Genomic DNA, 27,567 nt, shown 5'->3' with positions numbered 1-27,567 from the left:
AAGGTGACCTTAGAACAAGGAGCAGAAACAACAATGCATGCATACCATGTTCTTATGAAATCACCATTCCAAAACAAGAACTTACATTTAATAACAGGGCCTGTTGTGCTATATAAACAACCGTTGGAAAAGTAATATTTGGGGAACACCTAAATATAAAAAAGATAGCTTAAAACAATTACAGTGTGTTCAAACAACTAAAAATCCAGGGATTACATTACATTCCTGTAATACTGATATGGGCATTTTGCCGAATTAAAACGATACTACTAATGACGATTACTCTCAATAGTTTGTAACTCGAGGTTGAGAAATTCTGCAACCAACAAAAAAGGAACAACTCCAACACTCTGTGAACAAACTGCATGAGGAGACACTGTAAAAATTTAAGTTGGCACCTCGAGCATAGAGAGCAGAGAGAAACACCGCATTAGAGGTACCCTTGACTTAACTGAAACTTTTGGAGCACAGATGGAGTTGGAAGCAGAAAACTCATCTGTATTACCCAACAAACGAAACGTTGTTAGAGGAATCTTTCTAGAGGAGAAGCAATCCCAGAATTTGCCACACAAGAGGAAAATTAATCTGTGAACCAAACCCTAGGGTAAAAAAAGAGAAGATATCTGGCTAATTGTAACTTACAATACATGTCCTCTTTAATCCAATGGAAAATGTTAATATCAAAAAGATATCTTAAAACAATTACAGTTTGTTCGAAGAGCTAAAAATCCGGAGATTACATTACATTCTTGTAATGCTGATATGGGCATTTTTCCAAATTAAAGCAATACTACTAATAACGATTACTCTCAAGGGTTTAAAACCCAAGGTTGATAAATTGTGCAATGAGCAGAAAAGGAACAACCCTAACACTTTGTGAACAAACTACAAGAGGAGACGAGGTAAAAATTTAAGCTGGCACCTAGAGCATAGAGAGCAGAGAGAAACACCGCATTAGAGGTACCCTTGACTTAACCGGAACTTTTGGAGCACGTGGTGGTAGGAAAATGTACAATGAAATATCATTAGTATATGAGTTCACTGTTATAGGATCTGAGTTCACCGTTGCTCCTACGGGCTAATCTAGTATTGGTTAATTCCCTTGCATACATATGGTGGTGCATAAGAAGTGAGATCCTGCCTGATCATGGACATTCATTGGGCCGAGTGGATTGGTCCCCTGTAACATGATGGATGGAGAGGTATTACTCTCAAGGGTTTAAAACCCAAGGTTGAGAAATTGTGCAATGAGCAGAAAAGGAACAACCCTAACACTCTGTGAACAAACTGCAAGAGGAGACGGGGTAAAAATTTAAGATGGCACCTAGAGCGTAAAGAGCAGAGAGAAACACCGCATTAGAGGTACCCTTGACTTAACCGGAACTTTTGGAGCACGTGGTGGTAGGAAAATGTACAATGAAATATCATTAGTATCTGAGTTCACTGCTATAGGATCTGAGTTCACCGCTGCTCCTACGGGCTAATCTAGTATTGGTTAATTCCCTTGCATACATATGGTGGTGCGTAAGAAGTGAGATCCTGCCTGATCATGGGCATTTGTTGGGCCGAGTGGATTGGTCCCGCGTAACATGATGCATGGAGAGGTCGAAGTCGTAACATGTAATTTCCACCTCTACTGAGTTAATAATCTGGTTTAACTTAGAGAGGAAAAATTTGTTTATTGAAAAGTTGATACTGGATATTGAAGTATGGAAGTGTGAATAGAAAATTTAATTTAGTCATTTCTGAAACTCATGACAAGGACACCTTAAAACATTTGAACGTTGATTTCGGCAAATGACTATGTTTGAATCCGTAGTAGGATGGCCAATTAGGACGTAGTATCCAATCAGAATAGCAAACAAATTAAAAATAAAGGGGTTACTGAAACACTGTAGAAGCTAGATATATATATATATATATATATATATATATATATATATATATATATATATTGTTAAAAAGGTTATTATACAACAAATAAAAAGAGACTGTTTATATTGCATTGAAAACTCATGACATAATCCAAACAATTCGATATGTTAACCATAGTAACTGAAACCCAAAATATTAATAATACATTGCAGTAAACAATAAGCAAGAACGAGTACGTGCTGTTTTTGGACGGGTTTGTACTATGGTGAACCTGTAACTCTTGACTGGTTCGAAGGTGACCTTAGAACAAGGATCAGAAACAACAATGCATGCATACCATGTTCTTATGAAGTCACCATTCCAAAACAAGAACTTACATTCAATAACAGGGCCTGCTGTGCTATATAAAAAACTGTTGGAAAAGTAATATTTGGGGAAAACCAAATATAAAAAAGATAGCTTAAAACAATTACAATTTGTTCGAACAACTAAAAATCTAGAGATTACATTACATTCCTGTAATATTAATATGGGCATTTTGCTGAATTAAAACAATACTACTAAGGATGATTACTCTCAATGGTTTGTAACCCGAGGTTGAGAAATTTTGCAACCAGCAAAAAAGGAACAACTCTAACACTCTGTGAACAAACTGCATGAGGAGACACGCTAAAAATTTAAGTTGGCATTTCGAGCATAGAGAGCAGAGAGAAACACCACATTAGAGGTATGCTTGACTTAATTGAAACTTTTGGAGCATAGCTGAAGTTGGAAGCAGAAAACTCATCTGTATTACCCAACAAAAGAAATGTTGTTAGAGGAAATTTTTTGTTGCCATAAGTTTTTTTTTTTTTTAAGACTCTGCGTTAGTAAAAGAAAAAGAAAGGAACACCATTTCGTGTACAATCTTTCTAGAGGAGAAGCAATCCCAGAATTTGTCTCACAAGAGGAAAATTAATCCGTAAACCAAACCCTAGGGTAAAAAAAGAGAAGATATATGCCTAATTGCAACTGACAATACCTGTCCCCTTCAATCCGATGGAAAAGGTTAATATCAAAAAGGTATCTTAAAACAATTACAATTTATTCAAAGAGCTAAAAATCTAGCAATTGCATTACATTCCTGTAATACTGATATGGGCATTTTTCGGAATTAAAACAATACTACTAAAAACAATTACTCTCCAGGGTTTAAAACCCAAGGTTGAGAAATTGTGCAACGAGCAGAAAAAGAACAACCCTAACACTCTGTGAACAAAGTGCATGAGGAGACAGGGTAAAAATTTAAGCTGGCATCTAGAGCGTAGAGAGTAGAGAGAAACACCGCATTAGATGTATCCTTGACTTAACCAAAACTTTTGGAGCACGACTGGAGTTGGAAGCAGAAAACTCGTTTGTATTAGCCAACAAACGAAAAATGTTGTTTGAGGAATTTTTCTGTTGCCATAAGTTTTTTTTTTTTTTTAAATACGGTGCGGCAGTAAAAGAAAAAGAAAGGAACACCATTACCTGTAGAATTTTTCCAGAGGAGAAGCAATCCCAGAATTTGTCTCATAGGAGGAAAATTAATCTGTGAACCAAACCTTAGGGTAAAGAAAGGAGAACATACCTGCCTAATTGTGACCAACAATAACTGCCTTATTCAATCCGATGGTAGAGGTTATTTTAATCGTCTAACAAGTAAATCAACGTCTCACAACAACACAGGCGTCATGTGAGGGCCTTCTTCTCAGAGGGAGCACCACATGTTGCAAAGGAAACACCGCAAGGCAATGGGATAAGAAACATTAGCAATTTTGTTTCTTTATTGGTGTTTCTTTTTTATCATATGTTATTCTTTAAGAAAGGTATACAATAAAATTCTCATATTGTTCCATTCTGTCACAGATATAGACATTAATTAGAGGAAATCAACTATCTATTTCAAATTATTTTCTTAGCACTAGATTCTTCCTTCCCCCTCCATTCTTGATTCTAAAGGAACCAGAAATACAAATGATCAATTTTACGGGAAAAAGGTTGGACTGACTAGATTTCCATCCTTTACAGCAGCAGTGGATGGCAACGCTGGCTTTTGCAATTTTCCCTTTCCTTATTCTTTCGAGAAGCACCAAGTTTTCCATCTACAGCCTTTAGAGCACAGAAGTGAAAGGATGCATTTTCCCTGAAACCAACGTCTTTGTTGAGTTTACTATTAGTCAAAGCAATCAGACAATTAACACAATCTGTAAATGTCGTTTTCTTTTCTCAGTTATGTCAGAAAAATAATCCCACACCTTTTTTAATGATTTTAAATGATAAAAGTTCAGAGTATTCTTGTGATCATCAAAGGTTGTTGTCCTGAACTCCATTAACATGATTCTCCAACCTGAGTTGACATTATTTACATGAGCACCCAACTCATGTCATTCCCACAAGTTTAGCATTCCCAATTGGTAATGTGGACTCATATACAGTTACAAACATCCCATCTAATGAAGTTTCAAATCCAAATGAATGGGAGGTGAGGCACCTACAGACCTTGAGAGAGCATAAAATGCACCAATGTGTTCAGCAAGTGACATTAAGGTTGCGACTATTAGTGAAACAGTTTGTGCTGCATCAAAAACTAGTCAAAAGTAAGCTTCTTATCAGACATGATATGTGAAGCATACTGCAAAAGGAAACCAGATCAATAGGTTTTGGGAGTACTACTTTTGCGCATTTACCCACCTGCTTTCTTCACAGACTTCCCTGGCCAAAAGAACTATTGCAACTGAGGTTCAAGGGAGAATTAGAATCTATTCTTGTTTTATATTCAAGACTTTGTCAAGAGCACCCCACATATGAACGGCCAAAGCATTTATGACTCTTGACTAGATATAACGATAACATCCACTGCAATGCTTTGCACATCCTTTAGCAAATACAGCTCAACATCTCTTAAACTGTCTCATTACAAATTCCCAAACTTCAGAAACTCCAAGTGAACAATATCCCATAATGAAATGCGACACCCAATCATGTGCTACTAAGGCAAAGCTCTAGAATGTGAAAGGAGTTTTTCCAAACTATTATGTTAAGATCATTTCAATCTGATTACCAATAATCCCCACAAGAAAAGATCCCAGCATTAAAATGGTGGAAACGGTTTGCATCCCTGACAATTATTTTCGCCCAACAATCTTGGAGATAAACTTTGTGGCATTATGGCAGTCACCACAAACACGAAGGTTTTTGGTGATCCAGATAGGTGTCCGAGGGCAGGTACTAATAATTCCAAAAGCAACGGCCAACTTTTCACTGTGGCCACACAGGATGTATTCCTTTTCCACCTCCTCTACAACATGCATTACAAAGCTTGTGCCTCACATATACCCTGCCTCTTCCATATGCAAACGCAAACTCATCAATGTGGCATAAATTTTTTGAGATTGTGTATCTGATTTGTCTCCAGCAAGAAATGCATGAACCTTGTTGTTTAGTTTGATCCAACTGCATCCTGGCATCACTTTCAAGCTAATGTCTTTCATTGTTATTCTCATCTTTACTGTGTCACCCACCTGCCATCTGTAGCATAGACATTTGACAATAGAACATAATTTATAGCATCTCTGGGCTCTACCTCAAGGAGTCGTGCTGCCACATACTCTCCTAGCTCCAAGTTGTCATGGATTAAACATGCATTAAGCAAGGCTGCCCATATACCAGCACCAGGTTTTAAATGCATTTTTTTAATGAAATTTTGCACTTCATACCTACCTCTTCCATATGCAGACACAAACTCGTCAATGTGGCATAAATTTTTTGAGATTGTGTATCTGATCTGTCTCCAGCAAGAAATGCATGAACCTTGTTGTTGAGTTCGATCCAACTGCATCCTGGCATCCTTTTCAAGCCAATGTCTTTCATCCTCATTCTCATCTTTACTGCATCATCCCACCTGCCAGCTACAGCATAGACATTTGACAATAGAACATAATTTCCAGCATCTCTGGACTCTACTTCAAGGAGTCGCATTGCCACATACTCTCCTAGCTCCAAGTTGTCATGGATTAAACATGCATTAAGCAACGCTGCCCATATACAAGCATCAGGTTCTAAATGCACTTTTTAATGACATTTTGCACTTCAATATATAATTTCCCGATGCATCAAAGAATGTAAAACATGCATCCGTAGTGTTCCATCTGAGGTGTGATATGGTAAACTTGTTTCATGTATTCAAAGTATTGTAAGCCTTCATCCACTAAGCATGCATGACTCCAAGAAAATAGTACTGCAACATAAGTGGCATGGTCTGGCTTCATGCCTTCCTCTTGCATTTGGTTAAAAAGTTGGAGTGCATCCTCACCATACCCATGCATACCGTAGCCTGCAGTCATTGCAGTCCATGAGACCACATTAGCTTGAGACATCTTATCAAAGACTTGACATGCTAACACTTTGCATACATGTCTATGACAGCAGTCTGAACAGAAATGTCGGAATCAAATCCATTTCTAAGTAAGTAATTTTGGATCTCTTTACCCTTTTGTAGAGCTGCCAAGTAGAAAATGTGGGGAGAATGCTCAAGATGGTAGTTGAGTTGGGTTTTACACCTACCAATTGCATCTTATGGAAATGTTTCAGGGCATCATTAGTGTACCCATTATGAAAACATGTTCTGATCATTGCATTCCACACATCCACATTTCTCTCAGGCATTTGCTCAAATATCCGGTATGCAATCTCTGTTTTTCCACAGTTGGAATACAAATTTACTAGAGCACTCCTTACATAAACATCCCACTAGAAGGCATGCCTTATTAAATAACCATGGGCTTCCTTACCCATTTGCAGAGCTCCTAAGTGGGAACATACGAGAAGAATGGTTACCACCATGTATAAGACAATTTTCAAACCTTGTTGTTGCGATTTCCGAAACAGCTCCAAGGCCTCATTGGCTTGTCCATTCTGCTCATAACCTGAAACCATGGATGTATATAATACAAAGTTTCATTCATACATTCTGTCAAACACATGCTGGGCATATTCTATGTTCCCACATTTTGAATACATGTCTATGAGAGCACTACCCAAAAAAACATCCACCTCGTAACCCTTTCTAATAATGTAATTATGGATCTCCTTGCTGGTGCCATCAATAAATTTCAATTTTCAAAATAGGGTTTCCTTGTTTTGATAAAACAATGTCTTAGATGTAATACCTGTCTATTGGATTTCTCTAGCTTTTATTCCCAAGAAATTCTATTAAAGGTTCAAAATCATTTTTTAAATTTCTATGGCACAAGAATAAATGTTTGAGCTAAAAAAAATATCGCACTGAGCACAGAGCTCTTCTTTTTGTAAAAATGATAAACCCACAAAGTAAATAGATCATCCCATGTCATCAAACAATTGGCAAATTCTCTAAATGTTGTTTTCTTTTATGTCAAAAAAATAATCTCACACCTTTTTTAATGATTTTAAATTATAAAAGTTCAGAGTATTCTTGTGATCATCAAAGGTTGTTGTCCTGAACTCCATTAACATGATTCTCCAACCTGAGTTGACATTATTTACATGAGCATCCAACTCATGTCACTCCCATAAGTTTAGCATTCCCAACTGGTAATGTGGACTCATATACAGTTACAAACAACCCATCCAATAAAGTTTCAAATTCAAATGTATGGGAGGTGAGGCACCTACATACCTTGAGAGAGCATAAAATGCTCAAATGTGTTCAGCAAGTGACATTAAGGTTGCAGCTATCAGTGAAAAATTTTGTGTAGCATCCAAAACCAGTCAAACATAAGCTTCCTATCAGACATGATATGTGAAGCATACTGCAAAAAGAAAACAAGATCAATAGGTTTTGGAAGTACTACTTCTACACATTTACCCACCTGATTTCTTCATAGACTTTGCTGGCCAAAAGAACTATTGCAACTGAGGTTCAAGAGAGAATGAGAGTCTATTCTTGTTTTATATTCAAGACTTTGTCAAGAGCACCCCACATATGAACAGCCAAAGCATTTATGATTCTTGACTAGATATAACGATAACATCCACTGCAATGCTTTGCACATCCTTTAGCAAATACAACTCAACATCTCTTAAACTGTCCCCACAAGAACAGATCCCAGCATTAAAATGGTGGAAACGGTTTGCATCCCTGACAATTATTTTCGCCCAACAATCTTGGAGATAAACTTTGTGGCATTATGGCAGTCACCACAAACACGAAGGTTTTTGGTGATCCAGATAGGTGTCCGAGGGCAGGTACTAATAATTCCAAAAGCAACGGCCAACTTTTCACTGTGGCCACACAGGATGTATTCCTTTTCCTCCTCCTCTACAACATGCATTACAAAGCTTGTGCCTCGTATATACCCTGCCTCTTCCATATGCAAACGCAAACTCATCAATGTGGCATAAATTTTTTGAGATTGTGTATCTGATCTGTCTCTGGCAAGAAATGCATGAACCTTGTTGTTGAGTTCGATCCAACTGCATCCTGGCATCGTTTTCAAGCTAATGTCTTTCATTGTTATTCTCATCCTTACTGCGTCATCCACCTACCAGCTGTAGCATAAACCTTTGACAATAGAACATAATTTCTAGCATCTCTGGGCTCTACTTCAAGGAGTCGTGCTGCCACATACTCTCCTAGCTCCATGTTGTCATGGATTAAACATGCATTAAGCAAGGTTGCCCATATACCAGCACCAGGTTTTAAATGCATTTTTTTAATGAAATTTTGCGCTTCATACCTGCCTCTTCCATATGCAGACGCAAACTCATCAATGTGACATAAAATTTTTGAGATTGTGTATCTGATCTGTCTCCAGCAAGAAATGCATGAACCTTGTTGTTGAGTTCGATCCAACTACATCCTGGCATCCTTTTCAAGCCAATGTCTTTCATCATCATTCTCATCTTTACTGCATCATCCCACCTTCCAGCTGCAGCATAGACATTTGACAATAGAACATAATTTCCAGCATCTCTGGGCTCTACTTCAAGGAGTTGCACTGCCACATACTCTCTTAGCTCCAAGTTGTCATGGATTAAACGTGCATTAAGCAAGGCTGCTCATATACCAACATCAGGTTCTAAATGCACTTTTTAATGAAATTTTGCACTTCATATAATTTCCCGGTGCCTCAAAGAATGAAAACCATGCATCCGTAGTGTTCCATCTGAGGTGTGATATGGTAAACTTGTTTCATGTATTCAAAGTATTGCAAGCCTTCATCCACTAAGCATGCATGACTACAAGAAAATAGTACTACAACATAAGTGGCATGGTCTGGCTTCATGCCTTCCTCTTGCATTCGGTTAAAAAGTTGGAGAGCATCCTCACCATACCCATGCATACCATAGCCTGCAATCATTACAGTCCATGAGACCACATTAGCTTGAGACATCTTATCAAAGATTTGACATGGTAACACTTTGCATACATGTCTATGACAGCAGTCTGAATAGAAATGTCGGAATCAAATCCATTTCTAAGTATGTAATTTTGGATCTCTTTACCCTTTTGTAGAGCTGCCAAGTAGCAAATGCGGGGAGAACGCTCAAGATGGTAGTTGAGTTGGGTTTTACACCTGCCAATTGCATCTTATGGAGATGTTTCAGGGCATCATTAGTGTACCCATTATGAAAACATGCTCTGATCATTGCATTCCACAAATCCACATTTCTCTCAGGCATTTGCTCAAATATCCGGTATGCAATCTCTGTTTTTCCACAGTTGGAATACATATTTACTAGAGCACTCCCTGCATAAACATCCCACTGGAAGGCGTGCCTTATTAAATAACCATGGGCTTCCTTACCCATTTGCAGAGCTGCTAAGATGGAGCATACGAGAAGAATGGTTACCACCATGTATAACACAATTTTCAAACCTCGTTGTTGCGGTTTCCGAAACAGCTCCAAGGCCTCATTGGCTTGTCCATTTTGCTCATAACCTGAAACCATGGATGTATATAATACAGAGTTTCCTTCATACATTCTGTCAACACATGTTGGGCATATTATATGTTCCCACATTTTGAATACATGTCTATGAGAGCACTACCCAAAAAAAACATCCACCTCATAACCCTTTCTAATAATGTAATTATGGATTTCCTTGCTGGTGCCATCAATAAATTTCAATTTTCAAAATAGGGTTTCCTTGTTTTGATAAAACAATGTCTTAGATGTAATACCTATCTATTGGATTTCTCTAGCTTTTATTCTCAAGAAATTCTATTAAAGGTTCAAAATCATTTTTTAATTTCTATGGTACAAAAATAAATGTTTGAACTAAAAAAAAATATCGCACTCAGTGATGAGCCCCAATTTTGGTACAATTTGGGTTCATTTTGGCCTATTCTACTTGCTCAAACCATTCATTTTTTACTGCTTATGCAAGCATTTCTTAGTTTATTCATGTTGTTTGTAGGAAGAAGGGTAGGCACTCTATCTACGTGACTAATGCATTGTGATTCCAGGTTTTGGCATTAAAAGGGAGCAAAAGACAACGAAAAGGAGACAAGGAGACAATGAGGTGGCACTGCTGACTTTTAGGAGAGGATGTCCACGGTCTTGGGGACATTCCTCGTGATTCCCACCAAGAACCCCGAGCTCCAATCCATCTCCCCTCCGAGCTTAGAAGCAGCCAGCTGTTCTACAGGAACAGCAGTTATAAACTGCTCTACAGGAACAGCAGTTATGACCGTCCTACAGGATCAGCAGTTAAACTCTAGTTGGACAGCCGAGCTCCTAAAATCAAGGACACTTGTTGGATCATCGTTTTTGTATAAGTGTAGGGGCCTTAGCCTTGGATAGGTTGTTGAAACTCTCGTCTTGCTATTGTAATTTTGGAGCACAACTCAGTTTTTGTTCCTTTTTGTAAGCCAATTTGGCATGATATCAGATTATGAATAAAGAAGGCAGATTCTGATCTAGTTCTGAGTTTTCTTAAGGAGACTATAGCTCTCAGGTTAGGGCCCAACCTGAGAGCCATAGATCCCCTCTGCTGTAGTGTTGTTTCCATTTCATTTCAGCACTTTGAGCTTTTCATTTGCACATGCAATTCGAATTACAGGTTGTTAAGTTGGTCTTTTTCATGAGTTAGATAGGAGTTGCTTATGATGACTTTGTTTCCACTTGCTTAGTGTAGCAGAGGATAGATATAATCGATTGGAGCTCCAACAAAAAGGTTGTTAAGGCTCACTGCCGTCTCATCTGGGATTGGAGTGCAGTCCATGACTAGCCACCAAAAATACGCATTTCTTTGTTCCATGATTGCTGCAAACACAGTCACGTTATGTTAGATGCTTCCACATGATTCACACCTGCACCACACTCCTTTACCACAGCTTCATGCACATTCTCCTTCGCGTTTAGATTGCTGTTCATTGAATTTATAAGCACAGGTAGTCTAAGTTAATGCATTTTTGGTTTGGTGATAGTCACAAGCATTTGTTCCATTTACATTGCTTTCTCTCATTCCATTACTTCGTCCTCCATCTTGATCACACATGCAAACACATCTTTGACCTCTGCTCCGCTCTGTCATCTCCCAAAGTCTTTCACTCCTCACGTACTTCCATTCTCTAGCCCTTTCATTGACCTAGCCCTCTATCTTCCAACCTACTCCCTACATTCACTCCCTATCCTATTCCTCCACTTCTACAGCCATCACCAGCCTCATTCCTACCTTACACATCTCCCCCTACCATTTCATCACTCCTCCATCACGCCAAACACTCACGGTAGGTCATCCTGTAGCCGTTTGTAGACATCCTGTAGAAACCAGAGTATCCTGTAGGATCCCCTGCAGACTTCCTATAGGAGGCCACTCACTCGGTTGCCGAGCTTCTGAATGCGAGGAACCTCTGTGGATGGATGCTAAGGATCCCTAGGGACCTCTCCTAGCCTCCCCAACCTGTCCCACGCTTTCCTTCCTTCTCCATCCCATCTGCACAATCAAACCCTAGTTAGCACAAAATCACAATCATTCCACACACTTAAGGGAAAAATACAAAAACATATCTTTCATGATGCAAGTAGTTTAGATCCATGCATTTGCACTTATTAGAGGTAACAGCAGCATTGGTAGAAGTTTCATTCACATTTCTTGCATTGTAGAGGTTAGACCAGTTAAATTAGGGTTTCCTAGGTTTACATGCTTTGATTTGCTTTCAGTCCATTTTGTCAAGTAGAGTAGTTTTCCTTTGAGAATAGCTTTCGTCCATCAATTAGCAAGCTTCTTCTGAGAGCCTATAGAAGTTGGCTTGAGCCCTAGCGGACTTGTGCCAGCTGACCAAGTGACAGCTGCGACAAGAGCTAGTACTTGTGCATATAGCACCGTCGCTTCCAAGTTTGTACGAACTACCGGGTTGATAAAATGAGAGACAGGAAGCCCCAGGAGTTGTAGCATTATTGCTACAATACTGGAGCTCACCATCTTTTTGGCGCCGTTGCCGGGGAAGCGTCAGAGTATTAGTAATTGTTGCTTTTCTTCTACTTTCGTACTCTTACTTCTACTCAGTAGTTTATTTCATTTCCATTCTGCAAAAGTAGCTTAGCATTTCCTGCTTTCCTAGAATAGCATTTCCTGCTTTCCTAGAATAGCATTTCCTGCTTTCCTAGATTAGCATTTCCTGCTTTCCTAGATTAATATTTCTTGCTTTCCTAGACTAATATTTCTTGCTTTCCTAGATTAGCTTTCCAATTCTGCAATTTCATTTGAGCAATATAGTTAGTTGTAGATCACTTTGTTTCAGTTTTGAAGGTACCAAAGAAAAAGCAAAAGCACTCAAAAAAAGAAAAGTCCTTTCCATTTCATGCCTCGTAGGAACCGAGATAGATCAGGCAAATTCCTATCGAACACCCCCACCACATCACTGAGTCACCCTTCTCTCTTCTTTGGTGACAGTGACCCAGAGGAACCTATAGGTGAACGTCCTGAGATATACCAAGACCCTATAGAAGAAGAAGAGTTAGAGACCACTCCATCTGAAGCCATGGCTGATAATAGGAGAGAAGATGAGAGAATAGAAGGAGCTTTCCCCATCCGAGAGACCAATGGAGATATGAAAATGAAAAACATTAGCCCCTCCGCCTTGCCTCACTTCCATGGACTGACCACTGAGGATCCTGATACCTTCTTGTTTGAGTTTGTTGTCCTTTGTAGAACCTATGACTATACTGAAGATGAGCAAAAGCTGAAGCTTTTCCCTTCCACTCTTAAGGATGCAGCACTACGCTGGTTCATGGGATTACCTGGGAATAGCATCGCTACTTGGGCTCAGATGCAGCAAGCCTTCAATACCAAGTATATGGATTATTGTAGGTCCAAGGAAACCAAGGGAGAGATCTTTCGAATGACCATGGGGAATGATGAGTCTTTAGAGGATTATGAGGAGAGGTTCCAACTTAGCTATAAACGGGCCAGGTGCACACTTGACCCTGAATCCCTCAAGTTGGTTCTACTCCGAGGAGTCCCTGAAGATCTCTTAGACACCCTTCACATGTTAGCTGGGGGGGACATTTACCAACTGCCTTATGAGGACATCAAGACTGTGTTTCGAAATCATTCCAGGGCAGCTAGAAAACGAGGTAGAGGAAATTTCCTCTCCACCGGTGTCCCTTTCTCCAAACATGAGTTTACAAACCAATTAGAAGATCTTAAGAGTGAGGTGAGACAGACCATTGTCATGCAGCTGGACACATTCAGGATCCAGCAGAAGAAAGAAGAAGCTGAGAGAGCCTTGGCTGTCTTCTGTCCTAGGTGCACCAGAAGACACCCTAAGAACGAATGTCCATTGCATTCGGTTGAAGTGTGTTTCGTTTGTGAGGAGGACCACCCAACAAATCAGTGTCCAACCTTACCTGGGTTTAAAGCCATGTACCAAGGAACCGAAGCCCCCACTGAACCTCTCTACTTCATCAACCAAAGGAGGCCTCAAGGATCTAGACCTTATCAACAGGGGATGCAAGGGGCATCTCAAGCTTATTACAACCCCAACCACTCGACTCCCATGCCTTCCTGGGGTCCCCCTGCTCATCCTTCTTGGTCCATGCCTCCTCCATGGTCTTATCCACCTCAGTACCCTACTCAACCTACTTCTCATCCATATCACTCACATACCCAGTCGCAGCCTCAATGGAGTGCTCCTCAGTCGGGGTGGAGGCCCCAATACAACACTCCTCCTGCCATTTTGCCTCCACCACCAGTTCAACCTCAGCCTTTACCTCCTGCTCCTCCAAGGCAACCTCAGATGCCTGCTCAACCGAACCCGAACCCCAACAATAGACAGGCTCAGCAGGTATATACTGGGGAGACCTCATGCCCTACCTATGCTGTGGAGATCCAGGAGATCAATCTTAGATCTGGAAAGACTCTTCCAGATCGCCAACCTCCTCCCCCAGAGGATGAGGAAAACCATCAGGAGAGTGAACCAAAGCCTATTCCACCCTTTCCTGAGAGACTAACAGCCACCACACAACCTAACCCAGAAGAAGATGAGCTTTTGGGTGAGCTCAAGCAGTTGTGTGTAAAAATCCCACTTCTCCAAGCCATCAAGGATGTGCCAATATATAACAAGCTGGTTAAGGAGAAGTGTTTCAAACACCCAAGCAGACGGAAGAAAGATGCCTCAACTATCAATGTCATAGGACAGCTGTCTGACCTTATGCTAGGACAAGTCATCTACCCAAAGTACCTAGATCCTGGAAGTCCTGTAGTAGATGTTCACATCAATGGCACCATTATCCCCCACACCTTGATTGATCTAGGGGCGGCCATCAATGTGATGACCAGGGATACCATGCTTAAACTCAATCTTCAGGATTCCTTGAGGAAGACCTCGACAGTACTGCAATTAGCAGATCGCTCCACCGTGACTCCCGAAGGGATTGTGGAGGATGTCTTGGTCTCTATCGATTCTTGGGAATACCCTGCAGACTTCCTGGTTCTGCAACCAAAGGCCAAGCTTACTGGATATCCTCTCATCTTGGGAAGGCCTTGGTTAGCTACTGCAGCTGCTTACATAAGTTGTCGGGCAGGAAACATGACCATCAAAAATGGTCCCATGTCCAAGCAACTAGTCCTATACCCTCCTGCCCAACCTTCTTTAGAGCATGATTTACCACTCTGGTTGGAGGAAGGAGAAGAAGACGAGGTGTATTCAGCACCTCTGTGTACCCTAGATACCACTAGAAGAAATCCCCCAACCGAGGATGATTTGATTGAGACCCTGATCCAGAATCCACCTTCCAGTGCACTATCTTTAGAGAAGTTGGTGGAGGATGCCCAAGCTAGCACCTTAGTGGACCTTTGTACAACCAGCCCTGTCACTCCCAGAGTCAAAAGTGTGGAGTTCGGCCCTGAGAGAGCATTAAAGATCAGCTCCTCCCTATCTCCTTCCCAGGAGAAGGAGTTGGGTAGCCTATTGGCCAGCCACTTAGATGCTTTTGCTTGGAGCTATAAGGAGATGAAAGGAGTCCATCCCTCGGTCTGTACCCATCATATATACATCAAAGAGGATTGTAAACCAGTTAGGCAACCCCAGAGGAGAATGAATCCAGCCCTTAAGGACATTGTCAAGGAAGAATTGCAGAAACTGTTGGATGCCGGATTCATCTACCCCATCTCAGATAGTGAATGGGTGTCCCCTCTAGTGTTGGTTCCCAAGAAGAATGGGAAGTGGAGGATCTGTGTAGATTACCATGAGCTGAACAAAGCTACCAAAAAAGACCATTTCCCTCTACCTTTCATAGATCAAGTGTTGGATGGACTGGCAGGAAAGAAGTTCTTCTCTTTCCTGGATGGGTTTAGCGGGTACAATCAAATCCAAATCAGCCCGGAAGACCAAGATAAGACCACCTTCACTTGTCCTTGGGGTACCTTTGCCTACCGAGTCCTTCCCTTTGGGCTATGCAATGCTCCTGCTACTTTTCAGAGAGCTGTCTTGAGCATCTTCTCGGAGTTGGTCCATGATGCAGTGGAAATATACATGGATGACTTTACTCCTTATGGGGCCAACTTCCAGGAAGCATTGTCCAACCTGGGGAAAGTCCTAACCAAATGCACCGAGATGAACTTGTCCCTCAGCCCTGAAAAATGTGAATTCCTAATGACTGAAGGGACCGTGCTAGGCCATACCATTTCTTCCCAAGGATTGCAGGTGGATCCTAACAAAATTGCTCTCATCAAGAGGGTTCCACCTCCTCAAAAAGTAAGGGATGTCCGAAGTTTCTTGGGATTAGCAGGATACTACCGGAGATTCATTAAGGACTTCAGCAAGTTAGCCTCACCATTGTTTGGTCTGTTGGCAAAAGATGTGGAGTTTAAGTGGACTGACGATTGTCAGAGGAGTTTGAATGAGTTAAAGGACAAGTTGGTGTCAGCACCAATCTTGAGAGGTCCAAACTGGGCCCTACCTTTCCACATCCACACTGATGCCTCAAACAAAGCCATAAGTGCAGCCTTAGGACAAGTTGAGAAAAAACTTCCATATGCCATTTACTTCGTTAGCAAAAACTTGTCCAAAGCAGAGCTGAATTACACTGTAACCGAGAAGGAATTCTTAGCTGTGGTCCATGCACTGAACAAGTTCCGACATTATATTACTGGTTACCAGACTTTTGTACATACTGACCATGCTGCTATTAGATATTTGATGAATAAACCCGATGTGAATGCTCGTATTATTAGATGGTTACTTTTATTGCAGCAGTTTGATCTAACCATTGTTGATAAACCAGGAAGAGAAAATGTTGTTGCTGACTTCTTGTCTAGATTGGATTTGTCTGCAGATGAAGATGGGACGGTGGATGACCAGATGCCTGATGAGCATCTGTTTGCTATCTCAGTACTCTCTCCATGGTTTGTTGATATAGCAAACTACCTTGTTTCAGCTCAGTTCCCTCCGCACCTCTCTTCAAAAGAGAAGAGCAAAATCATCAGAAAGAGTGCCTCATTTACTTGGATCGGGGGCAACCTGTTCAAGCTTGGCCCCGATCAGATATTAAGGCATTGTGTAAGGGAGGAGGAAGTCTTCGACATCCTCCTCACCTGTCATGACGGGCCTTGTGGAGGACATTTTGCAGCAAAGAGAACTGCCTTCAAGATCCTGCAGGCAGGCTACTATTGGCCCACACTTCATCAAGATGTCAGAAGATATGTCAGCCAGTGTGACCAATGCCAAAGAATGGGGAAACCGACCCAAAGGGATGAGATGCCTCTCCAACCTCAAGTGACTCTTGAGCCATTTGAGAAGTGGGGCATGGACTTTGTGGGTCCAATCAATCCCTCTTCGAGGCAGAGATCCTACATCATTGTGTGTACTGACTACTTGACAAAGTGGGCAGAGACTAAAGCAATCAAAGCAGCAACAGAAGAGAAGGTGGTCGAGTTCTTAAGAGAGAACATCTTCTACAAGTTTGGCTACCCAAGAGAGCTGGTGACCGATCAAGGGAGCCAGTTCACATCCAACTTGGTTGAAGATCTACTAGCTCATCACAAGATCAAGCATAGGACTTCCACCCCCTATCATCCTCAAGCAAATGGGCAGGTGGAAGTCACCAATAGAGCATTAGAAGGGATCTTGACTAAAGTGGTGAGCAGCAGCAGAAAGGACTGGGCAGATCGCTTGGTTGAAGCCACATGGGCTTACAACACCACTTGGAAGACCACCACCGGCTTCACACCTTATGAGCTGGTCTATGGGAAGAAAGCTTTGCTGTCCATTGAGTTTGAGTATAACACTTTGAGGATGGCAGCTCAGCTGGACCTAGATCTCAGCCATGCACAGCAAGAAAGGTTATTGCAGCTGAATGGACTGGATGAGCACCGCATGCAGGCCCTCCTTCACTCAGAAGTGGTTCAACTTCAGAGGAAGGTGTGGCATGACCAACATCTCCATGACAAGCAATTTCAGCTGGGAGATTGGGCTTTGTTGTATGATTCCAGATACAAAGATTTCAAGGGGAAGTTGAGAACCAGATGGCTAGGACCATATTCAGTAGAAAAGTGTCATGACAATGGATCTGTCCTCATTCGAACCATTGATGAGGAAGCCATTCCCATGCTTGTCAATGGGCATCGATTGAAGATCTACAGGAAGCCTCCCTCAAGACAAGAGTTCATCAAAACTATGGAGAAAGCAGTATTGGTCATAGAGAAGGGTCCTGCCCCTGCTTTGGGCACACCCCGAAGAATCTAAAAAAAAAAAAAATAATAAAGATCCTTGGGTGAAAATCTTCCTGAGGCGCCCAAGGCAGGTGGTAGGGGTGAAAACCTCATCTGAGGCGCCCCTGCTATCTTTCAAAAAAGAAGAAGAAAAGAAATAAAGATCCTTGAGTGAAAACCTCTCTGAGGCGCTTAAGGCAGGTGGTAAGGGTGAAAACCTCATTGAGGCGCCCCTGCTATCTTTCAAAAAAAAAGAAGAAAAAAAAACAAAAAGAAAAAAACAAGATCAATAAGTCATTATGTGAAATTTGCATGCAGATTGCAGGTGTTCTATGGAGGAGAGGAAGCCTCTCAAGTCAAAGTCAAAGGTCCTTCTCATGCAGCCAGGACACCTCACAAGCTCCTCCTCCAAGAACGCTTATGTTTTTCAAGGAATGTGCAATTTTATCATGGTTTGAATCTTCTACAGGAAACTGCTGTCTTTCTACAGGAAGGCACAGTTTTTCTACAGGAAGGTGCAAATTTCTACAGGAAGAGCTGCCTGTCTACAGGAAGCTCTGTACCTCTACAGGAAACTTCCTGTAGAAGCTCAGAACGAGCCAGAATGCGTTTCATGAGCAGATCTGATGACTACGGGTTGGTGTGGACGCATGCAAGCCTCTTTTGGGCCCATGCACGACGCTGATACCTTGCTCCACCATCCTCGTCACCATGCAACTAAGATCCCTGCACCAGCAAACCAGATCAATGAGTTCTCGTGGAAAAATCAGTTGTCAGAGAAAAATGAACACCGAGAGCTCATACCACGTCCATGTCGAGCATTAGAAGCTTCGGGAGCACGATTAGCAGGTCATCTCCATTGTCAAGTAGCATGCACCCAAGGAGGTGAGACTGTTACAAGGCACCCCGCGGGAATCCTGTAGCAGTCAAACCTGCAGGAGTGGATACCATTCATCGCCCAGCCATCTGCAACCAACACACGGGCGCATGCAACCAGAGCGTCCACTACAGCGCCAGCATCCTGTAACCACGAGCCTCCGGGACTGTGTAAGCCACAGGCAGCAGGTAGATCCGTCGTCCAAAAACTGGAAATCATGTGCAGACGCGCGCAGGTAAGTGTTCTAATCCTTCCTTCCATCAAATCACATGGGTATTACTTTGATTTGTTTGCATGGCGTAGAAATGAATGGTTGAGCGGCCGTAAGGCCAGTTGACTGGCCACGTTGGCTAGTGAAGGGATAGTCAGATGATGGGTGGCAGCCACGACAAAGGGAACACACAGCACGCACATGAAGATCAGTCCCGTCAACCGAGAAACGAGTTTAACCGAAAAGGGCGGTGGCAGATCTATGGGAATGAATGCAGCAACAAGTGAATGTGCAGGCGGATGATGGGTGACGTCACCCAACGGTCCGGCGGGGACAGCTCACCCTCCGCGCCACGAGCTGTGCCGATTCAAAATCTAGTCGGCTAGATCGTGCACGTATATCCATCCACCTCCACTTCAAAACTTGAGTAACTCTTCTGAATACCTCTGCATGTTGATACGCCAAGCTTTCGGCCGACTGAACACCAGTGAAGCGCACCTCAACCGCAGTCCAATTGCAGTCCTCCCCGAGGTTTGCACACTGCTCCTACAGGAACAGTTTCTACAGGAACGCAGTCCTACAGGAAGCAGTTTCTACAGGAACGCAGCTCTACAGGAAGGTGAAGTCTTCACGTAAGAAAAGGTGGCAGAAAAGAGGTAACCCTGAAACTCCTTCCGCAATTGGCTTTCAAAGGTGGCAAGGTCATTATTCACAGTCTGGTCATAAAAAAATATTGGATTGCCGTGCCTATACTATCGCTTCTACAGGATAGCAGTATAATTAGACTGTGGTCTGTGAATTCATTGCATGCTCTGTCTATAAGACCGAATTTCGTTTGTATCTACCGCCTTTGGTCAAAACCACTGTGTTCATCATGCCTGGTGGGTTTATCAGGCGAGAGCCCACTGATTCAAATACATTAAGGAGAAACTCGGCAGTGGTTGAGCTCTTCACTAGAGCACAATGGATGCCTTTTTGTGATAAGCTACAGGGCTACGATGATGAAGTAGCTGAGGAATTCTTGCAGGCTCTGCAGCCTAAGTCCCAGACACTGGCCACAGTAACCTTCAGAGGTCTAAGCCTCAAACTCACCCCAGAGCATATAAGTCGAATCACAGAACTGCCCATGGGTCTGCCGTGGGATAAAGAAGAGCGGAAGCAGAGCCACCAAGCAAAGAAGGAGTTCTTCCCACCTGAAGAATCATTCACAGAGGATAAAAACGGGGTGAGGAGGACCAGCCTGTCACCACCATGGAACGAAGTCAGTTTGTACATTATGAAATATATTACTTGTGAAGGCCGGTTCAGTATCGTGTATGCATATCACTTCCGGCTCCTCACTGAGTTAAGACACGGAATTGACCTTCCTGTAGAGCAAAAACTAAGCATCCCTTATTATCTCCTGCAGTCCCTAATGGAGTGTGCTACAAAGCTAAGACAGGGCATCCCTGATCAGATAGCCCATCATGGGTTAATAAAATTGCTTGTGGAGGATGCACTGCACTCATATAAAGTTCCCCTCTCCTGGGAGTCGTTTAGGAATCTAACACGAGATGGGGACATTAAAATGTTGATCGAAGATAGTGGCTCCTCCGGCACTGAAGACGAGGAAGCGGTGGCTGAGGAAAAGAAGGCTAAAGAAAAAGCTGACTCCCCCATCCTGTCAGCACGAGAAAGAAGGTCAAAAAGCAGAAGAGACAAAGTTGGGGCAGGCCATGTCAGCCCAATTACCTCTTCAGCACTCACAAGCAAACAAAAGGATCAAACCCCTGCAGCAAAGCAAGTAAAAGTAAAGACACCTACCACTGCAGGAAAGGAGAAGCGAGCTTCTACAGGAGGCACGAAGATCAGTGAGAAGCAGGCTTCTACAGGAAGCCCAAAAGCAAAAACCAAGGCTTCTACAGGAAGCCCGATAACAGCTTCTACAGGAAGCACAAAAGTGCAAAAACAGGCTTCTACAGGAAGCCATGCAAAACCAAAATCTGAGAAGCAGAAGGTGGATGTTTTAGCCAGAGAGGCAGCGGCTGTATTAGCTGGCCTCAGTACACCACCTAAGCCAAAAGGAAAGAGGAAGAGGGACCCTCCTCTCTACTTCAAAGCACGGAGAAGTGTTCGGATAAAAACAGGGAAGCCACAGCAGCAGTCCAGCAGCCCAATTGTCATTGAGGACACCCCTGCTTCGCCCAAAGAAAAATCCCCCTCAAAGGTCACAGTTACCTACGAAAAGGGAAGCCCGAAGAAGAGCACATGGCAAGACTGAGTGGACCTGTTGGACGAGAAAACCAGGCTACAGGAAGCTGAAAATGTCCTACAGGATACCTTGGCTCGACTACAGGAAACCGAACAAAGAGAAGAAGGAGGACCCTCATCACCAAGGGCGGAGGAGGCAGAACTACCTGAAGAAACAGCAAGAGAACATATACCCGAACCTAGCCCTTCGCCCAATCTGAATTCATATTATACCTTCTTGGAGGCGGGCAAGGTCATCCCACAAAAATTTACTGTACCCCTATTCTTTGAATTAGAGAAAGAAAGAGTCCGCTCCCATACATGGATGCAAATTGCCAAATCAAAGGGGGTGGGGGACATAGGCCCTCTACAAGATCAGCTCAGGGAGGTCAGGAGCGAGTTCACCATGGCCAAACATGTGGCTAGTTGCCAGCAGGCACTTCTACAGGAAGAAAACCAGAAGTTAAGGTTGCAGCTACAAGAACTCAAGGCAGGGGCAGAAACATCCTCCAAGGGCATCACAAGTGAACAAGAAGGCAAGAAGGAGCTGACCACCAATCTTGAAGGGCCAAAGACACTTCTACAGGAAGAAGAACAGCAGATAAGAATTGAAGTGCAAGCCTTAAAGGAACAGCTGCAACAAAAGGAAACACAATTGGCTTGCATGGCCAGTTGGGCCATGGAGGCCCTGTAGTGCAGACATCCTGCAAAGTCTTATGGGTTGTACTTAAAGGATCAGTGGCTACAGTTCCAGATAAATACACTAGCACAAAGAGGTATTGAGCAAATCCATAACCCACAGCAATTTGCTGAAATATGCAATACTAGCTCAGCAGAGGACAAAGCCAAGCTAGCAGAATTCTACATCCACAATCTAGTTTTGCCCAATGAAGTCTCTTGGGATCCCAATATCGCCTTGGGCGATCTGCAGTTGATGGCTTTTGCTTCGTGGCTGAATCATGAGGATCAGAGAGCCACTGAAGAAAAATCGGTCATGAGCCGAGAAGTGAGTGAGCCACTGTACATTCGGGCAGAACCAGAGGATCCGGTTGCCCTCATCTCAGCCCGCCAATAGTTATCCAATGATCCCACAACTTCCTTGAAATTTATGGACCAGCAAGCCCAAGCAATAGCCCACTTTGAAGACATGGACAGATTATTGGGAGAAACTGCTGCCCAGGCTTGTGCACGTAGGTGGCATGCCTTGGCACATAGTTTGAAGATCCGGGAATACCATACCCCGACCAGAATGAGGGAAGCATTGGCAAGAGTGGACCTTTACAATAAATCCGTGCAAAGACTTCAGGCCAGCTAGATTGGCCTTAAACTCAGCCCTCCATTGCTGCTAGGATTGGTTGAAGGAAGTACAGGAAAGGATGACCAGGCACAATGGGAAAAAGTGGAAAACACAGCAGGGTTTCATATCGACCAAGAAGACATCACCACAGAAGCTTGGGATGTAAGGGGAGCAGTGAAAGCCATGAAGGATGAGGATCTTGACTAAGTTGCTCAAGGATGAGCAAATGGTTCAGCTGGGGGGTGATGATGAGCCCCAATTTTGGTACAATTTGGGCTCATTTTGGCCTATTCTACTTGCTCAAACCATTCATTTTTTACTGCTTATGCATGCATTTCTTAGTTTATTCATGTTGTTTGTAGGAAGAAGGGTAGGCACTCTATCTACGTGACTAATGCATTGTGATTCCAGGTTTTGGCATTAAAAGGGAGCAAAAGACAACGAAAAGGAGACAAGGAGACAATGAGGTGGCACTGCTGACTTTTAGGAGAGGATGTCCACGGTCTTGGGGACATTCCTCGTGATTCCCACCAAGAACTCCGAGCTCCAATCCATCTCCCCTCCGAGCTTAGAAGCAGCCAGCTGTTCTACAGGAACAGCAGTTATAAACTGCTCTACAGGAACAGCAGTTATGACCGTCCTACAGGATCAGCAGTTAAACTCTAGTTGGACAGCCGAGCTCCTAAAATCAAGGACACTTGTTGGATCATCGTTTTTGTATAAGTGTAGGGGCCTTAGCCTTGGATAGGTTGTTGAAACTCTCGTCTTGCTATTGTAATTTTGGAGCACAGCTCAGTTTTTGTTCCTTTTTGTAAGCCAATTTGGCATGATATCAGATTATGAATAAAGAAGGCAGATTCTGATCTAGTTCTGAGTTTTCTTAAGGAGACTATAGCTCTCAGGTTAGGGCCCAACCTGAGAGCCATAGATCCCCTCTGCTGTAGTGTTGTTTCCATTTCATTTCAGCACTTTGAGCTTTTCATTTGCACATGCAATTCGAATTACAGGTTGTTAAGTTGGTCTTTTTCATGAGTTAGATAGGAGTTGCTTATGATGACTTTGTTTCCACTTGCTTAGTGTAGCAGAAGATAGATATAATCGATTGGAGCTCCAACAAAAAGGTTGTTAAGGCTCACTACCGTCTCATCTGGGATTGGAGTGCAGTCCATGACTAGCCACCAAAAATACGCATTTCTTTGTTCCATGATTGCTGCAAACACAGTCACGTTATGTTAGATGCTTCCACATGATTCACACCTACACCACACTCCTTTACCACAGCTTCATGCACATTCTCCTTCGCGTTTAGATTGTTGTTCATTGAATTTATAAGCACAGGTAGTCTAAGTTAATGCATTTTTGGTTTGGTGATAGTCACAAGCATTTGTTCCATTTACACTGCTTTCTCTCATTCCATTACTTCGTCCTCCATCTTGATCACACATGCAAACACATCTTTGACCTTTGCTCCGCTCTGTCATCTCCCAAAGTCTTTCACTCCTCACGTACTTCCATTCTCTAGCCCTTTCATTGACCTAGCCCTCTATCTTCCAACCTACTCCCTACATTCACTCCCTATCCTATTCCTCCACTTCTACAGCCATCACCAGCCTCATTCCTACCTTACACATCTCCCCCTACCATTTCATCACTCCTCCATCGCGCCAAACACTCACGGTAGGTCATCCTGTAGCCGTTTGTAGACATCCTGTAGAAACCAGAGTATCCTGTAGGATCCCCTGCAGACTTCCTGTAGGAGGCCACTCACTCGGTTGCCGAGCTTCTGAATGCGAGGAACCTCTGTGGATGGATGCTAAGGATCCCTAGGGACCTCTCCTAGCCTCCCCAACCTGTCCCACGCTTTCCTTCCTTCTCCATCCCATCTGCACAATCAAACCCTAGTTAGCACAAAATCACAATCATTCCACACACTTAAGGGAAAAATACAAAAACATATCTTTCATGATGCAAGTAGTTTAGATCCATGCATTTGCACTTATTAGAGGTAACAGCAGCATTGGTAGAAGTTTCATTCACATTTCTTGCATTGTAGAGGTTAGACCAGTTAAATTAGGGTTTCCTAAGTTTACATGCTTTGATTTGCTTTCAGTCCATTTTGTCAAGTAGAGTAGTTTTCCTTTGAGAATAGCTTTCGTCCATCAATTAGAAAGCTTCTTCTGAGAGCCTATAGAAGTTGGCTTGAGCCCTAGCGGACTTGTGCCAGCTGACCAAGTGACAGTTGCGACAAGAGCTAGTACTTGTGCATATAGCACCGTCGCTTCCAAGTTTGTACGAACTACCGGGTTGATAAAATGAGAGACAGGAAGCCCCAGGAGTTGTAGCATTATTGCTACAATACTGGAGCTCACCACTCAGCACAGAGCTCTTCTTTTTGTAAACATGATAAACCCACAAAGTAAATAGATCATCCCATGTCATGAAACAATTAGCAAAATCTGTAAATGCAGTTTTCTTTTCTCAGTTATGTCAAAAAAATAATCTCACACCTTTTTTAATGATTTTAAATGATAAAAATTCAGAGTATTCTTGTGATCATCAAAGGTTGTTGTCCTGAACTCCATTAACATGATTCTCCAACCTGAGTTGACATTATTTACATGAGCATCCAACTCATGTCACTCCCATAAGTTTAGCATTCTCAACTGATAATGTGGACTCGTATACAGTTACAAACAACCCATCCAATAAAGTTTCAAATCCAAATGTATGGGAGGTGAGGCACCTACATACCTTGAGAGAGCATAAAATGCTCCAATGTGTACAACAAGTGACATTAAGGTTGCAGCTATCAGTGAAAAAGTTTGTGTTGCATCCAAAACCAGTCAAACGTAATCTTCTTATCAGACATGATATGTGAAGCATACTGCAAAAAGAAAACAAGATCAATAGGTTTTGGAAGTACTACTTCTGCGCATTTACCCACTTGCTTTCTTCACAGACTTTGCTGGCCAAAAGAACTATTGCAACTGAGGTTCAAGAGAGAATGAGAATCTATTCTTGTTTTATATTCAAGACTTTTAAATTCAAGACTTTGTCAAGAGCACCCCACATATGAACAACCAAAGCATTTATGATTCTTGACTAGATATAACGAGAACATCCACTGCAATGCTTTGCACATCCTTTAGCAAATACAGCTCAACATCTCTTAAACTGTCTCATTACAAATTCCCAAACTTTAGAAACTCCAAGTGAACACTACCCCATAATGAAATGTGACACCAAGTCATGTGCTACTAAGGAAAAGCTCTAGAATGTGAAAGGAGTTTTTCCAAACTAGTGTGTTAACATCATTTCAATCCGATTACCAATAATCCCCACAAGAACAGATCCCAACATTAAAATGGTGGAAACGGTTTGCATCCCTATTTCTCACCCAATAATCTTGGAGATAAACTTTGTGGCATTATGGTAGTCACGACAAACAAAAAGGTTTTTGGTGATCCGGATAGGTGTCCCAGTGCAGGTACTAATAATTCCAAAATCAACAGCCAACAGTGAACAACAACCAACTTTTCACTGTGGCCGCACAGGATGTAATCCTTTTCCTCCTCCTCTACATCATGCATTACAAAGCTTGTGCCTGGTATATACCCTGCCTCTTCCATATGCACACACAGACTCATCAATGTGGCATAAATTTTTTGAGATTGTGTATCTGATTTGTCTCCAGCAAGAAATGCATGAACCTTGTTGTTGAGTTCGATCCAGCTGCATCCTGGCATCCTTTTCAAGCCAATGTCTTTCATCATCATTATCATCTTTACTGCATCATCCCACCTGCCAGCTGCAGCATAGACATTTGACAATAGAACATAATTTCCAGCATCTCTGGGCTCTACTTCAAGGAGTCGCACTGCCACATACTCTCCTAGCTCCAAGTTGTCATGGATAAAACGTGCATTAAGCAAGGCTGCCCATATACCAGCATCAGGTTCTAAATGCACTTATTAAATAACCATGGGCTTCCTTACCCATTTGCAGAGTTGCTAAGTGGGAGCATACGAGAAGAATGGTTACCACCATGTATAAGACAATTTTCAAACCTCGTTGTTGCGATTTCCGAAACAGCTCCAAGGCCTCATTGGCTTGTCCATTCTGCTCATAACCTGAAATGATGGATGTATATAATACAGAGTTTCATTCATACATTCTGTCAAACAAATGTTGGGCATATTCTATCATCCCACCTCCCAGCTACAGCATAGACATTGACAATAGAACATAATTTCCAGCATCTCTTGGCTCTACTTCACGGAGTTGCGCTGCCACATACTCTCCTAGCTCCAAGCTGTCATGGATTAAACATGCATTAAGCAAATACAACTCAACAATCTCTTAAATTGCCTCATTACAAATTCCCAAACTTCACAAACTCCATCCTGAGCTTCACATCGCAGCCCTCGCCCTGAAAGAGGGATTCTAGCCTCGAAGCGTTGTACTTCCAGCAGAAGGGAGCAGAATGGCACCACCTCCACAGGCATTGTCAGGCCGCTGCCACCGAGGCCACTGATGAGCTTCAATGAATCAACGATGACCACGACCTTAGCGGAGGCATCCTCCACCACTCCACCATTTCTCGCGGAGCAACGCGCCACCGCGGCGCTGGGCGATATTGAGCTCTGGGTTGACTTCGTCAGGGCCATCGATGGCAAGATCAATGTGGGGGTGATCATCAAACTCCTAGATTGGGATGCCCAGAGACTCGACCTGCTCAGCAAGACTTGAAACAACACGAAAAACGGTGGGGGAAGAACCCAAGAAACTAACCTAAACTAATTACGCCGTAAGGCGTTCCCCTCTGAAATCAACTCCCCTAATTGCCACCGTGTACTTCTGTTAGACGATTGAAAAGTTCTGGACCGTTAGATGATGAATAACTTCAGAAACTCCAT

The 27,567-nt window shown here is 42.6% G+C and overlaps 1 protein-coding gene across 1 annotated transcript; it reads right to left on the bottom strand.

Moving 5' to 3' along the window:
* Positions 1–4,717: 4,717 nt before the first annotated feature.
* On the bottom strand, positions 4,718–27,318 carry LOC149143627 (pentatricopeptide repeat-containing protein At5g27110-like). The gene is made up of 12 exons (XM_089451896.1): positions 27,028–27,318; positions 26,863–26,869; positions 26,719–26,781; positions 26,169–26,585; positions 9,453–9,818; positions 9,164–9,226; positions 8,613–8,930; positions 6,759–6,821; positions 6,224–6,325; positions 5,640–5,930; positions 5,418–5,550; positions 4,718–4,802 (listed from the first exon to the last, which is right to left on the bottom strand). Exons 1-12 carry the CDS (start codon positions 27,316–27,318, stop codon positions 4,718–4,720), a joined length of 2,199 nt encoding a protein of 732 aa, XP_089308022.1.
* Positions 27,319–27,567: the final 249 nt, after the last annotated feature.

Source organism: Pinus tabuliformis, chromosome X, assembly GCF_031772625.1.
Source record: "Pinus tabuliformis cultivar Carrire ecotype Pingquan chromosome X, CPIR1, whole genome shotgun sequence".
NCBI classification, from domain to species: domain Eukaryota; kingdom Viridiplantae; phylum Streptophyta; class Pinopsida; order Pinales; family Pinaceae; genus Pinus; species Pinus tabuliformis.
Note: the sequence above shows the minus strand (reverse complement) of the source record. Positions and strands in the feature narration are given on the sequence as shown.